Source organism: Solanum verrucosum, unplaced genomic scaffold (genome assembly GCF_900185275.1).
Source record: "Solanum verrucosum unplaced genomic scaffold, falcon-dt-bn FXZP01000205.1, whole genome shotgun sequence".
Taxonomy (NCBI): Eukaryota; Viridiplantae; Streptophyta; class Magnoliopsida; order Solanales; family Solanaceae; genus Solanum; species Solanum verrucosum.
In genome coordinates this window covers 2,400,263-2,415,495 of record NW_026019950.1, presented here as the reverse complement: position 1 = coordinate 2,415,495, position 15,233 = coordinate 2,400,263, and the positions used below count along the sequence as shown (strand labels likewise).

General features: G+C 36.2%; 2 protein-coding genes across 2 annotated transcripts; one reads left to right on the top strand and one right to left on the bottom strand.

The window, feature by feature from the left end:
* Nucleotides 1–387: 387 nt before the first annotated feature.
* Nucleotides 388–6,362, top strand: LOC125813968 (probable serine/threonine-protein kinase At1g54610). Its single transcript, XM_049493450.1, has 7 exons — nt 388–790; nt 1,024–1,308; nt 3,275–3,592; nt 3,819–4,046; nt 4,911–5,011; nt 5,080–5,200; nt 5,781–6,362. The coding sequence occupies exons 1-7, from the start codon at nt 482–484 to the stop codon at nt 6,135–6,137; spliced, it is 1,719 nt and encodes a 572-aa protein (XP_049349407.1). The 5' UTR covers nt 388–481; the 3' UTR covers nt 6,138–6,362.
* A 1,636-nt stretch (nt 6,363–7,998) lies between these two features.
* On the bottom strand, nt 7,999–14,942 carry LOC125813970 (pyruvate dehydrogenase E1 component subunit beta-1, mitochondrial-like). The gene is made up of 15 exons (XM_049493452.1): nt 14,783–14,942; nt 14,555–14,633; nt 14,385–14,453; nt 14,212–14,292; nt 14,032–14,058; nt 13,835–13,897; nt 13,654–13,740; nt 11,945–12,070; nt 10,316–10,449; nt 10,157–10,229; nt 10,012–10,077; nt 9,740–9,778; nt 9,489–9,613; nt 9,226–9,340; nt 7,999–8,485 (listed from the first exon to the last, which is right to left on the bottom strand). Exons 2-15 carry the CDS (start codon nt 14,603–14,605, stop codon nt 8,408–8,410), a joined length of 1,134 nt encoding a protein of 377 aa, XP_049349409.1. The 5' UTR covers nt 14,606–14,633; nt 14,783–14,942; the 3' UTR covers nt 7,999–8,407.
* Nucleotides 14,943–15,233: the final 291 nt, after the last annotated feature.

The window sequence follows — 15,233 nt, the reverse complement described above, 5'->3', positions numbered from 1 at the left end:
CAACCCACCCTTTTGACTTTTTAGTTTGTGACTACCAATTTTTAACATTTTATTTTTAATCAAACCTTGACCTAATTTTTTGACACAGACTAATCAGTAGTACAACATCATATATACCAACATAAGAGAAAAAGAACTTTTAAAAAGTAAAATATAGAAAGGAGAAATCCCCAAAGTCCCCTCAACTGAAAAACTGACCTCCTTTTTCACTTCACACAGCCATGCCCCTATAGTGTTCTCTTTCTAAATCTATTGTGGTTCATTTTTAATGAGAAGTTTTCGATTTGGGTACGAAATTTTTAATACACACAGTGGCATACTCACCCCACTCCCACCCCCACCCCCACTCCATAAACCCACAGAGGATTTCATGATTTGCAATAAATGCTAGGAAAAAATCTAGCTATTTTCATCTGCCCTGTTTTTGGTGACATTGAATATACAACAAAAATGACTGGTTAAACTTACTTCACTGATTATTATGGGATGTGTTTTTGGAAAAATTGGTAGTGACGGGAGGACACAGAATTCTAACAATCGGAATGCTTCCGACGGTGGTGTTGGAGCTCCAGGGGATGAGGTGAAGATCACTCAACCTCCACCGGCAGCGGTGGAGGCAGAAGGACCAAACCGTACAGAGTCGGTGTCTGAGTATTACAGTTTCAGAACATTGGGAAACTCTTTTGCAACGAATCAGCAAGGGTGGCCGCCGTGGCTTGTTGCCGTTGCTGGAGATGCTATAAAAGATTGGACTCCTCGCCGAGCGGATACCTTCCAGAAAATTGAAAAGGTAATCATTAATGCCTTGTATTTGTATCACTGTTTTAGCGCAATGTACTATGTTTTAATGGGGTACAAAGTAATTATGTGTGTCCTTAATTGTATTGCAATAATGAATGCTTTGATACAAAGTAAGGAATGCACAATTTTTAGGGCCTAGGGGTGGATTTCAAGGAATTGGTACAATAGGCTTTGGTAGTTGTACTTTTGTTGTTCAATTTGCCTGTTTGTGTGTGAATGCAGATTGGGCAAGGAACATATAGCAATGTATATAAAGCAAAGGACTTGATCACAGGGAAGATTGTTGCATTGAAGAAAGTTAGGTTTGATACATTGGAGCCAGAGAGTGTGAAGTTCATGGCAAGAGAAATACTTGTTTTGAAAAAACTGGACCATCCCAATGTCATCAAACTTGAAGGTTTGGTAACTTCGAGAATGTCGTCTAGTTTGTACCTTGTTTTCGAGTACATGGAGCATGATCTGGCTGGTCTAGCTGCTGTTCAAACGGTCAAATTTAGTGAATCACAGGTATTACTAATGTCTCTTTTTACCTACAGAAGAGGAGGTGGTTGATGTACTTTTAACTTGATATATTCACTTGTGTGTTTGTATGCTTTCTTGGTGTTATCTTGGCTTTTGTCTAATGTATAGGTCAGACTTGATAGTTAGTTTCCCCAAAAATAGTGTGCTTGTCTGAGTACTATTCTTCGAAATTACCTTTTTTGCTTTGTTTTGTTATTTTGTTTGTGTAATTTGGCTTTCCTTTCGTTATGGAATCTGGTCTATCTGCTCTAATTATGTAGTGTCATTTGTCTTCTAGCTTTCGTTCTTGTGCTTTCTGATGTTACTGCTAGTCTTTTCTTAAGGCCATTGGGCCCAATCATGGTAGTTTGGGAATCCAATGCTGAGCTAGTTACAGATATTGCATTTTAGTTGTGCCTTTGAGTGAAATAGTGGTACCTTAGATGTATCGAAAATTCCCATCAATTCACTCAGCAAAGGGATATTACCTCACAAAACAAAAAATTATGATCTTCCTGTAAAAATTTCTTTCTGTTCTGTTCAAGTAGAATTATATTCAGAAAATATATTGAGTTTGCACAGTTTCATGTATTGAAAAGGCATATGGATATTTCCTTTACATGCTCTTATTGATCTCCTTCCGTAGGTCATTTGATAGAGTATATGAGAAAAAATAATGCATGCATTAGCATTGTGTTTTATTAATATCTTGTTTGGTCAGTTATACACTTTGTTGTGTATTGAGGTATGGATTACTAATACCATGGATATCCATGTATTAGTAATACAAAGGGTTTCAACACATGCATAGGTTGATTAATGACATAACTACCCCTCAAATCCTTCTGAAGACATTTTCCATTAACCAAAGCTAAAGAGTTTGGAGGGTATTTTTGTAACAAATAATTTTTTTTATAGAAGTTATGCAATGCATCTTATTTTTAGTATACCAAACCAAATACTGCATAAGAAATAATCTTAGCGTAACTAATGCATGCATTACTATTACATGCATTACTAATGCATCCATCCATTACTATTGCATGCATTACTAATGCACTCTATTCAACATTTTTCTTATACACCCTACCAAACGACCCCTTCGTTGTAGTATTACAGTGTAGTTTCTTGTCATTTGAGTTTGGTTACTATAGGTTGTTTCTTGTACTTCGGTTATCGTATTTTCTTGTTGTGATTACTGCTCAAGATGATTTGTCAAGTTGTCTATAGTATTTTGCCATGGCTTCTTCACTTCCATTATTTCTTTTTCTATACTGTTTTTTCCTTGAGCTAAGGGTCTATCAAAAACAACCTCTCTACCTCCTAATATGTGGTAAGGCTCTACCCTCCCCGGACCCCATTTTGTGGAAATGTTTCACTGCTTCAAGACAAAACACCTGAGAAATGCGAGAGTATGATCTAAACAGGATTTTTAGCCATACCATTTGCATAGCAGATACTAAATAAAATATACAAACAACATTTTGTCAACTAGTTTGGGATTGAGACGCAGTAGTTGTATTATCTTTTTTAATGAGGGTCAAGGATTGGTATGCCCAACAAAACCATGTAACAGTACTTATCACAAATGGCATTCCACAAGATTTTGTCCTCTTCACCCTCCAACACACCTCATCTTCACCTCACCCCCACCCACATAGCCCCCTGCCCATCACCCCACCCCCATCCTCACCTCCCATAGTTTTTGTCTTAGATTATATACAAATGCTTTTAAGATAACATTTTTGCTTATGTACGGAAAACAAGAAAATAAGTAAGAACTCACTTATTTTCCTAACAAACATTTTCCTTCATACCGAACAGCGAACACACCCTACACGAATAACAGAATTGATAGCTAATCAATTATCTGTGGTCATGCAAGAGGTTGCCCTATTTATTCAACATATACCTGAATGAATTGGCAAGTATTAATTACTAGCTGAGTTGTCTAGTTTATATCTTATTGCAGGTAAAGTGCTACATGAAACAGTTACTCTCTGGTCTAGAGCATTGTCACAATAATGGAGTCCTACACCGTGATGTAAAAGGTTCCAATTTGCTGATTGATAATGAAGGAATTCTGAAAATAGCTGATTTTGGATTAGCTTCATTTTATGATCCTGAACACAAGCAACCTATGACTAGTCGTGTTGTGACTCTCTGGTACCGTCCACCTGAACTTCTGCTTGGAGCTACTAATTATGGTGTTGGTGTTGACCTGTGGAGTGCCGGGTGCATTTTGGCTGAGTTACTCACAAGGAAGCCAATATTTCCTGGGAGAACGGAGGTGCTTTACTCTTTGTGCTACATTTGATATAAACTGCCTTCTTATTCTCCAGAAAATCAGATATTGAGATGCTGTTGATTACATTCTTGGTTGCCCAAACTAATAATCTGACTTTCAAGCCACATTGCTGAATCTTTTTGATAGTTAATTATATCTTTTTGTCCTTGAGGCATAGAGGTTAAGTAAATTGACTGACTTGGACACTCTTTGGCTGTTTACTGCATAGGTTGAGCAACTCCATAAAATATTTAGGTTGTGTGGCTCTCCATCCGAGGAGTATTGGAGGAAATTCAAGTTACCAAATGCTACTCTGTTTAAACCACAACAACCTTATAAACGCTGCATTGACGATACATTCAAGGATTTTCCACCCTCTTCACATCCTATGATTGCAACACTTCTTGCTATCGATCCTGATGAAAGAGGCACAGCAACTGCAGCTTTGAACAGCGAAGTAAGTCATCTGATCATTTGAATATTTCCTGAAAATGAAATCAATACTGTCAAACGTTAGAGGTTGCTTCGTTGGTATGTGATTCCCTGGTTTGCTGTTAATATGTCTATTATTTCTTTTTTTTTTAAGCGGCATTTATTTAGTTTCTGCAGATTAGAAGTCGTGTAACTCCTCCTATCTAGTTCTTTCTTTGGTTGCTTTCTACAAGATACCTGTTATCTAGATTCTAGACTCTTTCTTTTGCTGGGAACCTAGATGCTCATAAATGATCCTTTATCCTTCTTTTGTATCCTTGTAGCTCCTCTTTCTCTTTCACTGTTTGCATCAAGATTCTTGTGCTTGTAACATGTCTTGTTGTTGTCTAAACTGAGAGTACACTGACTGTCTGCATTTCTTCAAGGAAATACTTTGGGAATCTTCCGAAGTGTATTTATGAGCGCTGCCCTTAGTAGAATTGGGTGTGTTTAAATGCTTTATTAATGGATAACAAGAAATGTCAAAAGTGTTGCTCACTTTTAATCTTTTATACCTCTCTGCTCAATAATCAAGAATCCTGATGATGTAATGGCTGATGATTGGAAAATGTCTTACTGGATATACATAGTTAATTGCAAACAGCATACCGACTCTCTAGAACTTTTCCATTCATGATACGCTGTTCAATTTTTTATGAGAATTAACAGTTGAGCAATTTGTCCTCCTAGTCTCTTTGCTCTTTTACGGGGATCTTTCACCACTGTACTTAAAAGTTCCCCTCAGGAACCTCTCTCCTCCAACCTGCTGTGACTCACATGTGCTTAGATCTTACGTCGTCCAAGGCCTTTGCTGTATTTTATTTCTGATATGAGTACTTGTATTGTACAGTTCCTTACAACTGAACCATATCCTTGCGAGCCTTCAAGCTTGCCAAAATATCCTCCTAGCAAGGAATTGGATGTAAAACTAAGAGATGAAGCTGCCAGGAGGTATGTCTAAATAATGTTGAAATTATTTTACCATGGCTTGCATCTACTGAGACCTATTTTCCTTTTAGGCAAAGTGGTTTGCACGGAAAAGCTCACACTGGTGATGGTGTCAAGAAAGTGAGACGTGAGAAAGTTAGTCGTGCAATTCCAGCTCCGGAGGCTAATGCAGAGCTCCAACCAAACCTCGATGTAAGTGAGACAAATTACGTTTTCTTTGTTGTCCAGCTTTTGTCCCAGTAAAATGCAGTGGTAGTTTATCGAGTCTTAATTAGGTTTCTTAGCCACATGTAACCAGTTCAGAACCAAGGAGTGTGTACAGGCAGGGAGCCACCACACCCCCACTTTTTCATATTTTGAAATCCTTTTAGTGTATTTTAGTCCCATAACTTTTCGTAAAATTATCCCTTTTCTCCTTATTCTGCACGTTGCTCCTGTCTATAAATGCCTTGAAAGGTGCTCATTCTATATTAGACATATGGGGCTAACAAAGACGTCAAGCAAAAGGTTATGTGTTATCTGATGTGCTGTGTTTGTTAAAATTTTAAACCCTGATATGAAGAGTGTTTGCATCACCCTTTTTCTCAGTAAATCACTTTGCTTTGCATAGATGATATGTAGAGCCAAATAACTCTAGGACTAAGGATTGCTGGACCTAATATCAACTCATTTCCCTTCATGCTGGCTCCCTTTGTCACTTGCTACTCTTTTCTCTGTCAAATTCCTACTCTGTCTTTGCATCCTCATACTCATCCCACTTATTTTTCTGCAGAGGTGGAGGATGATGACACAGGCTAATGCTAAGAGCAAGAGTGAAAAATTTCCTCCACCACATCAAGATGGAGCAGTTGGATACCCTCTTAATGCATCACATAATGGCCCTGCATCATTCAGTATAGCTGATGCTTCTTTCGATTCAAGTTTTGATCCAAAGTCACGATCTTTGAGAAGCACCACAACTACAGGTGGGACGTCGAGGCAGAGGAGAACCAAGAAAGAAGAGCCTCATATGGCTCCGCCTCGCAAATTTATCCATGCATTCCTTCCTTCTTCTTTTAGACCATCTATAGATATGATGAGACTGAGGGGTAGAGCTTCCGTTTCAGAGACATTTAGTCACCATAGATAAGAGAAAATTTCCCAAAGAAATAAATTTTGTGGCTTCAAGGATTTTTGGCTCCCTTTTGCTTGCTACTGTATTCTATTTTTAAACTTTGTAATTAAATTATACAACAGTTTTGTGTATCATATGGATTCTGGGGTTATAATTTACACCTGACATCCATTGTACAGTTGCAAGTCATAATCTCATTGAAGCCTTTAGGTAATTACTTGGTTTCTCATTTTCTTTCAAGTCTTGCTTTCATCTATTTGTAAGCGTTGGGTTTTCTTGTTCTTAGCTTTTCCAAGCTGTTCCGTCATCTGGTAGCTGCTTGAAATAAGCTCAACTTGTTTTTTTTTCTTTTTCTGATTACAGAAGTTACAACGCTTAATTTTAGTTTTTGTGTAGTAAGTAATGTTCAGTAGAGCTGTCCCAAAGCTATGATCTAGTGATTATGTGTGATAAGTAATGCTCAGTAGAGCTGACCCAAAGCTTTGGCCAGTGATTAGAGCGCAACACGTGATACGTTGTTTGGTAATAAGGGGTCGTTTGGTTTGAATATAAGTTATGCTAGGATTAGTTATGATGGATAAGTTATACTGGGATAAGTTATGCTGAGATTAATTTTTATTGCTTGTTTGGTTTGTCATATTCAAACTTATATTCATGGCATAATTTCTAAGAATAAATTGTTTGTTTACAAAAATACTCTTTACCTTATTTAGTTTTTTTTGTTCTTTGCCAGTTTAGTTATTCATTCTTAAAAATAAAAAATTTCATCTTATTTAGCTTAAATATTTTTGGGTGTGCATTTCCATAATTGTGCCGTGTGTTTTTAAAATTAAACTTTCATCTTATTTAACTTAAGAATAAAACTTCCATCTTGTTTAACTTAAAAATAAAACTTTCATCTTATTTAGTTTAAAAATAAAATCTTCATCTTATTTAGCTTAAAAATAAAACTTCCATTTTAAGTTTATTAAAAGTAAAAGAAATTTTATTATTAAAGTTATTTACATTTTAATTGATATATAAAATATAATTTTTAAGTGAGTAATAAACTACTTAATAAAAAATATGCAATTTAGTAGTGTAGTGAACATTGAGAAATCAAAATATAAATAAACATAAGAATTAGGCAAATAAATTCAACTTATATTATATTCATAAATAAAAATTGTATTTATAAAATGTAACTTTTTAATAGAAAAATATATTATCATAAGAGCAACGAATAATTAAGATTGTGAATGTTATTATAAATGTTGTTAAAAGTTATGTTAATATACATGAATGTAAAGTGGTGTATAAAAGTGAGGTTTAAGGAGAGTATTTTTGTTATTTTACCTACCCCATCACATGATAAGTTATCTTGGGATTGTTATTCCACCTCCACCTCCACCTCCACCTCCACCTCCAGGGAGGGATGTTATCCCACCCTTGGCAACCAAACAACAGATTAAAGGCCACTTAAATATTATTTCTGGATAAAATCCTCTCCAAATGATCCCTAAGAGTGCAATACGTGATGAGTAGGTTAGAGGCACATCACTCGTTGGAATCCTACAGCAAACAATACGTTAATATCAAGTGGAGAAAGATACAGGTGTCACTACCCATCGATCTCTCAACTATGCCTCCCTGGTCTCAGATTTCTCTATTAATAAAAAAGTAATGCTCAGTAAGAGTTCAGTTCATTTAGTTTTGCAAGTCTCATTCTGGGACTGGTGTAGACTTCTTTGGCCTCTTTTCCTTCACAATGGGGATTTACGTGGAGTTCTTGAAAGTTTCAAGCCAATTTTTCATACCAATCACGTAAATCGTCAAAATTTCACAGTAGAATAATCCTAAGGTTATTCGATAAACAAAAATTTAACAAGTTACACCAAGCCTCTTCAAAAACTGGATTGGCGTTATTTGAGATCAATTCGTTGTTTTGTAGCTTGCAAATAATGCAAGCATACATCATATTACATATCACTGCAGAGTTTGTTCTCGTGAACCATCAGCAGTCAAAACTTGACAAAGAAGTTGCAATGGTGTCTACTACTTTCTCTTCCATCAGTAGTAGCATGTGTTTGTCTTGCATAACATTTGGTAAAAACCAGTGAAAAGAGAGCAAAGAAAACGGTAAAATTTATTTTCTACGAGATTTATTTCTAACATTTAGCTTTTTTCTTTTTTCATGGACAAACTAAACTTCTCAGGATGGTAAATTTAGAAGCATCCACTCGCAGGCGGATAAAGAATCAATATCCACATAGAGCCGGCTTGGCAGCCTTTGTTCCTACCAAAGCTTAAGCAGTTGCAGCCATTGGAACTGATTTTGCTGCTCTGTAACATGCCCTCTTTGCTCCTCGAACAATATCTTCAATCTGAACAGGCAGATTCAAATATTTCAGAAGGAAAGACAACCAGTGGTGTCAACTGTTATTAGCAATTCACCAATAAGGGATGAGAAGATCTATTTCCTATGAGCTTCTTGGTTATCAATTGTTTTCTAAGTACAACACCTTTATACCTCCAATATTTACGCATATATAGCTGTGTGCATGTTAATGACCTATGACCATTTTTTGGGAGTTGATATGATAAGACTTCATAAAATTTGCAGTTACATACACTTGTATTAATCTCTCAGTATTTTGTTGCAAACTTTTTCCCATTTTTTTCTCCCTATGCTTCTCAACTGATATGACGTGGCAAACACTGCACTAGTTAGTATGATACGAATACTAACAATCCTCAGCTCACTCCTGGATATTTAATAGGCAACTGTTCTCCGGATAGAAGGAAGCTCATTCCAGGACATCGTGCTGGCATACTGATCCTAATGAATCATTCTACCAGCTGATCCTCTTTCCAGAGTACATCAAACACGAATCTTTCAACACCATTCAGTTATGTCAGAATTGCAGAGAGCACACAAATTAACGGCTAATCATGTCTTCTTTTCACCCTCCACCTCTACACCCTTTTGGGCTGATTAGGCACCCTTGTCCACCCATTTAATGATCAATCATATTTACCATTTTTACCACAAAAACCATAACTAGGATCAAATGAAAGCTGCTCCAATTTATTGAAAAGGGAGAAAAAGAAGTTGAGTACTAACCTGTGGAACAGCCATTCTTTCTAGATTTGCTGCATATGGCATAGGAACATCAGCCCCAGATATCCTCTCAACTGGTGCATCAAGATACTCAAAACTTTCCTCAACCACAGATGCACTGATGCAAAAGGAAAATATAGTCTGGTAAGCTTGGCTGACTAAAAACAGGTAGGAAATAAAGCTTTTTTCTGCGTTCTTTTTTGGGGGATAGGGGTGGTTATTGCATGGAATTGTAATAGCATTAGGGGAGGAAGTATGTGGTAAACCAGATCTCAGCTCCAACGCCGTGTTGTGGGAACCCTTCTTCAACAGTTAAAAGTCTGTTGGTTTTCCTCACAGAAGCATTAATGGTGGATCTATCAAGTGGTCGGATAGAGCGCAAATTTATGACCTGTTAGCCCGAATAAAATGGAAAGACAAAGGATGAGAAGTGAAATGAAAGCTGAAACCTTAAAGCACATTACCATTTTAAAATTTAAAGACAAAACTAGACTATGAACTCTGGAGTCTCACATACCTCAGCACTAATTCCCTCTTTTGCAAGAATTTCAGCAGCCTTCAAGATTCAAACGCATGAAATGAATGATTATAGATAGAAACAGTATCATGCTATATAGTTTCTATGAAATATCTAATAAAAAACCAAATCAAAGCAATATTTAGTTATTGATGAAAATCAGCAAAAGCAAGTGGATCATGAGTTGCAGAACAGGATTAATCAAAGCATTGTATTAAGGACATGTTACATGCAAGAATTTAAATCTTCATCTAAGGTAAGTACAGACGAACCTTAAGAGCATAACCAACCATCTTTGAGAAAGCAGTAATTGTGATATCCTTTCCTTCACGTTCAATCTGCCAATGTTTGTAAAGTAAGGAACAACAGAAAAATATAAAATATACATAGAAACAATGACAGAAAGCAGGAGCTTGCCTTAGCTTTTCCAATGGGAAGAGAGAAACTAGAATCAAGAACTTCAGCAGAAACAGGGAAAGACTCACCATATCTGCATCATTCAAGTCGCACAATGATAATAAGATATTAGGAGAAAAGTGAACGCACTTGAATAACTAACTCAGCAATGCAACTCACAGCAATTCATTTTCCAGAAAAACAACAGGATCTGGGTCCCTGATAGCAGCTTTTAGCAGGCCGCGAGCATCCTCAGAAGAGTATGGAGCTAGCACCTTCAATCCAGGACATGCACCAAACCACGCCGCATAGCACTGGAAAGATAATAAAAGGAAGAAATGTTGGACCTATAGTAATTTAGATGCATATGACATACAAACATGCATACACCTTGATGGCAAGGACTAACTCACATGTATGTCTACTTGCTTAAATAACACAATCAAACAAAATGCAGTGAATGATCATGGGAAGAAACCCAAAGTTCTGGAGATGCATCTACTGACACTATCTCATACTTCCTGTTCCTCTGTCGTCCTCTATTTATTTATTTTGAAACTGGTAAATTAAAATTTAGAACAAAAATCACAAGTGAATAATGATGTAAAGTCCAGATGTAGCTCAATAGCTATAAACTAGTTATTGGGCAACGATGAACACTTGAAGAGAGATCCAAATGATAGATGAGAAACTCATCTAACATTTTTACTCCCTTCTCCTTTGTTTTCCAGACATGTAACGGTGTCCACCAATTAGATTTGGTGGACACCTGACTATATGTCTGGTATTTCTTTGTCATCCTCTATTGCTGCCTGTAACAGTAGAAAATATTGTTTATAAAAGTGAAAAGCGCAAAATATGACAACAGTCATGGGACTTGGAAGCGCAAAAAGCAAGAAATGAAGCGTGCACTGCTTTGACGTGAAGCACACTGTTTATGGAAAATTAAAAGATACCAACATATATGAATTTAGTACATAAAATTGCAATAAGAATAACTAATTCAAACATCCATTGTACAATAATAGCAATTTCCACAGGGTACTTGCTACCCCCCACCACCACGGGTCACATTCAGCCTCTTCTCCACCTTTTCCACCACTCCATTTCATATCTCAAGTACTTTGCATTTTGCACCCAAAGGGAGGCCCAAATAAGTAGAGGGCCCGAAGTCTCTAAGGTGTAATGATCCCTTTCTTTTTGGTATAAGAGCTATGAAGGAGGCATTGTTGGATTTGACGATGTGGCAATGCTGATGAAACTTGGAAGTGGTTGAGAGCTCCCATATATATTACTTGCATGGGATGCACTTGTTGGAAAAGAGTAATCAAATATCAAATAGGTGTGGAGCTATGTATTTAAGTCTTTAATCATTTGTACTGTTTGACCATCATTTAGAAACGTGCTTAACCGCATATTCTGTTTTGGGGGGCTTTAACTCTTCTTAAGTACTGCTTTTCCATCCAGAAAAACTCACTCACTGAATAACTACTTCGTAGATTCGTCACCTTTTCAAAGAGTTTCAGCTGACCCAAGTTAACAAAGTCTGATTTCTTGTAAATCCATCTCTAAAGATGAACTCTCACCCTTTCTAGTTCATGAGTACCAATAGCTCTGAGAGGCAAAGATCAGAAAAGATAGGTCGTTCGGAGATATTAAACAGATAAATCAATGTAAAAAGACCAAATATTTACTGCATCACCTTTTGACAGTATACACATGTGATAGCTTGGTTTAACCTAACTTTAAGGAAACTCCAAGAGCAACATTAGGAAACTCAACAAGCTACATTTCGGTTCACTAACATACCTGAGAATGTTGAGCACCAACTCCAGCTGCAGCACCATTAGGACCCCTGAAGACGATGGGGACTGAGATCTGACCGGCAGACATGTAATTTGACTTTGCAGCAGAATTGATAATATGGTCAATTGCCTGCATGAATTCCAAAAGATTATACCTTCAGTCAGCATTCATAGGTATAAACCATAATCAAGAAATCTTGACAATATAACAATTTGTACAAAAATGATATCAATACGTAGTAACTTCACTAAAATCTCTTAACTGAAATGCTAGTCACGTGCCAGAACTAGAATGTCATGGTCCAATTAAGTAGAATCTCTATTGTTTATTCAAAGAGAAAGACTAAGATGCAGCAAAAACATTTGACAGGAGAAAGTAATAACAATCCCCATTCCTCCTAATACTGTTGGAGGAAGTTGTTCCTTCCAATTTGGAAGGAAACAAGCCAGTAAAGTTAAACACCATTTGGCCAACAATTACTTATTGTATGGCCTGTGAGCCAATCCAACTTCCAATTTGAAGGAAACAAGCCCCATAAAGTTACATACCATTTGACCAACAATTACTTGATTATACAGCCTGTGTGCCAACCAGCATCTTACAACAAAGATACAGTTACATGCATCTTAGAGCTATATATTACCACAAGAGACATCAGATTCTTGTGTCCACAATGACTGAACAGAGTCAATATAAACAGGGACCTTGTAGTAACTTCCTAGTTTTTAGTTCAATATAAACAAGGACCTAGTAGTAACTTCCTCGTTTATATTTAGTACCACCGTGTTATATTTAGTTCAGACCACAGTTCCTCTAACTTAAGACAACCTTAACACAATAATATTCTAGTTGTGTCGATAAGGCATTCTTCTTTGCAAGCTTTTATAACTGAAGTAATGATGGGAATCCATTGCCCCTGAGGAAACACAAGCAGAAGAAAATGTTCACTAATGCAGTCCAACTCCGAGGCTCAGTGCCAAAATACCAAAATCACCTTTTGTCCTCAAAGACTACAACCTAATTTTCCCTCCCACATTGACATTTTGTTAAGATTTTTTGCACTAAATTTAATACAATCTGCACAAGACAGAAAATACAGAAATGACAGGCAATACCATCTCAAATTATCAAACCAACTAATTGATCATGACATAATCCCAGCGTAATCAAGAGCAAAAAGCGCAAAAAAGCTCTAAGGTATGTTTGGCTCTCTAAGCCCAAATAGCAAATAAAGTGTGTGCTTCAATGACAAAAGCTCAATGGGAAAAAAATATAAATATATATTTAGTCCAAGACTAATAATTACAAGCATGAATGACAAAAATATATGAACAAAGAAACTAGAAAAAAGAACAATAAAGTGAAATATCAACTGGCAAGGAGAGTATGCCATAAAACATTGACGACACTGAAGCGCATATTAAGCAATGCAAAGCGCTCAAGAAGTTTTGAGCCTCGCTTCAGGGCTTAAGCGTGCCTTTGACAAAAACAATGATCCGACCTCTTGCAAGTTTACTTGTGCTCAACTATATCATCCAACATCTCAACAAGCTAAACATTAATAGTTGACTAATACAGACAGCTACCACATGTGGGCCTCTGGCAATGATATTGGTGGATGGTTTTTGCAGATTTATGTTCAAGGAAATAACAAATAAATATTAATAACAGAATTCAGAAGAACATAGCATCTGACAGAACAAAAGTCTGACCTGCATTGAAAAGTTGAAAGTCATGAATTCTATAACGGGCTTCAAACCATGGTAAGCAGCACCAACTCCCATTCCAGTAAATCCAGCCTATAAAACAACATAAAAAAATGTTTTGTAGTACCTTAACATATAAATTCATCCACAAGAGCAGCTAATTAGTAATTGAATCCCAAGGATCTACCTCAGTAATAGGTGTATCAAGAACTCTTTGTGGACCATATTTATTCAATAGCCCTTTGGTAATCTGATGACAAATGCAGAAGAAGAAAAAGGGTCAAGAACAGAGAAACTCAGATAAAAATAAATAAATGTGTAGTGAATACAGGATTAAAGAGAAAGCTTGAAATAAATAATCAAGGTGAGAAAAGAACATCTAACCTTATAGGCTCCTTGGTATTCACCAACCTGAATGACACAGAATTTTGAAGAGAATTAAAATTACAGGTCAATTTTTCACGAGAAGAAATTGCAGAAGCATGTCTAAGGAGGTAGTGTGTACCCCTACCTTGCGAGGTAAAGAAAAATCGAAAAAAACAAGAAAAAGAAAATCATTTATACCTCCTCCCCCATTATAAAGACCTTTGGATCCGCAGACATTTCTTCATCCAGAGCAGAATTTAGAGCATCACGGACAGTCATCTACACAAGTTTAAAACAATTACTTTTTTTCTATCAACATAACTAAACATCAAATAAGCAAATTGAAGTGCAAAAGAGAAGTGAAAAATTACCTCTTTAGTTGCTGAAGAAAAATTTCTAGATGCAAATACCCTGCTTCCCAACAGGAACTGATTCATATTCTGAAATCCAACAAAACAAATAAACCATTTTTTCATTATTCAGAAACAAAAATTATCAAAATCAACTGAAAAAAAAAGATCAAAACTTGTTCAATTCTCACCAAAGCAGAAATGCCTCTGGTGGCCATTTTTCGATTGATAATCCCAGACATATCCGCTTCCTTCTAGCTATCAAATTCCCTATTGACAACCAAAACAAACAGATAACACACCGATTTTTCAAATCAAATACACTGAAAAGTTCACCAGATCAATAGAAGAACATATATATCTATAAATTCAGTATGAATTCTAAATCAAAGGTTCGATCTGATTAATCGATAATATACCTGTAGATTAGGTGTTTGGTGGAGGCGGGCGCGAACAATTAGTCGAGAGCGACAAAATTGGGAATGTGAGAGAGGCACGCTAACTGTGGCTTTTTCCTCTTTCTTGTTATTTTATTATCAGAATAATCTCTCATTGGCGGCCTGCTATAGTTCAAGAAAAATAAACACATGATATAAAATTGTAAACATGTGGAGTTCTCGCCTTAAATACTTGCCTATTTTATTTTTCGAGAGTCAGATTACCTGAATTATGATTTAACAATAATATGAAATAGAATGAGTAGTATAAATAATATTAAAGTAGTTCAAGTAATAAGTTTATATTACCCTCGTACATTTTTAATTGTCATGGTTTCCTTTTGCAGAGTCAAATGATAAGAACTTTGACTAATATTTTAAGATATATTCTTTTATCATACTGATATGTAAAAAATTGTAATTTATAATACTT

Excerpts from the sequence above, each read along its gene's own strand:
- LOC125813968 (XM_049493450.1), top strand. The coding sequence starts at position 482 with ATGGGATGTGTTTTTGGAAAAATTGGTAGTGACGGGAGGACACAGAAT. Across the intron at positions 791-1,023 it reads CCTTCCAGAAAATTGAAAAG|ATTGGGCAAGGAACATATAG; the intron begins GTAATCATTAAT and ends GTGTGAATGCAG. Across the intron at positions 5,201-5,780 it reads AGCTCCAACCAAACCTCGAT|AGGTGGAGGATGATGACACA; the intron begins GTAAGTGAGACA and ends ATTTTTCTGCAG.
- LOC125813970 (XM_049493452.1), bottom strand. The coding sequence starts at position 14,605 with ATGTCTGGGATTATCAATCGAAAAATGGCCACCAGAGGCATTTCTGCT. Across the intron at positions 9,614-9,739 it reads AAGAGGGAATTAGTGCTGAG|GTCATAAATTTGCGCTCTAT; the intron begins GTATGTGAGACT and ends TCGGGCTAACAG. Across the intron at positions 8,486-9,225 it reads AAAGAATGGCTGTTCCACAG|ATTGAAGATATTGTTCGAGG; the intron begins GTTAGTACTCAA and ends CTGCCTGTTCAG.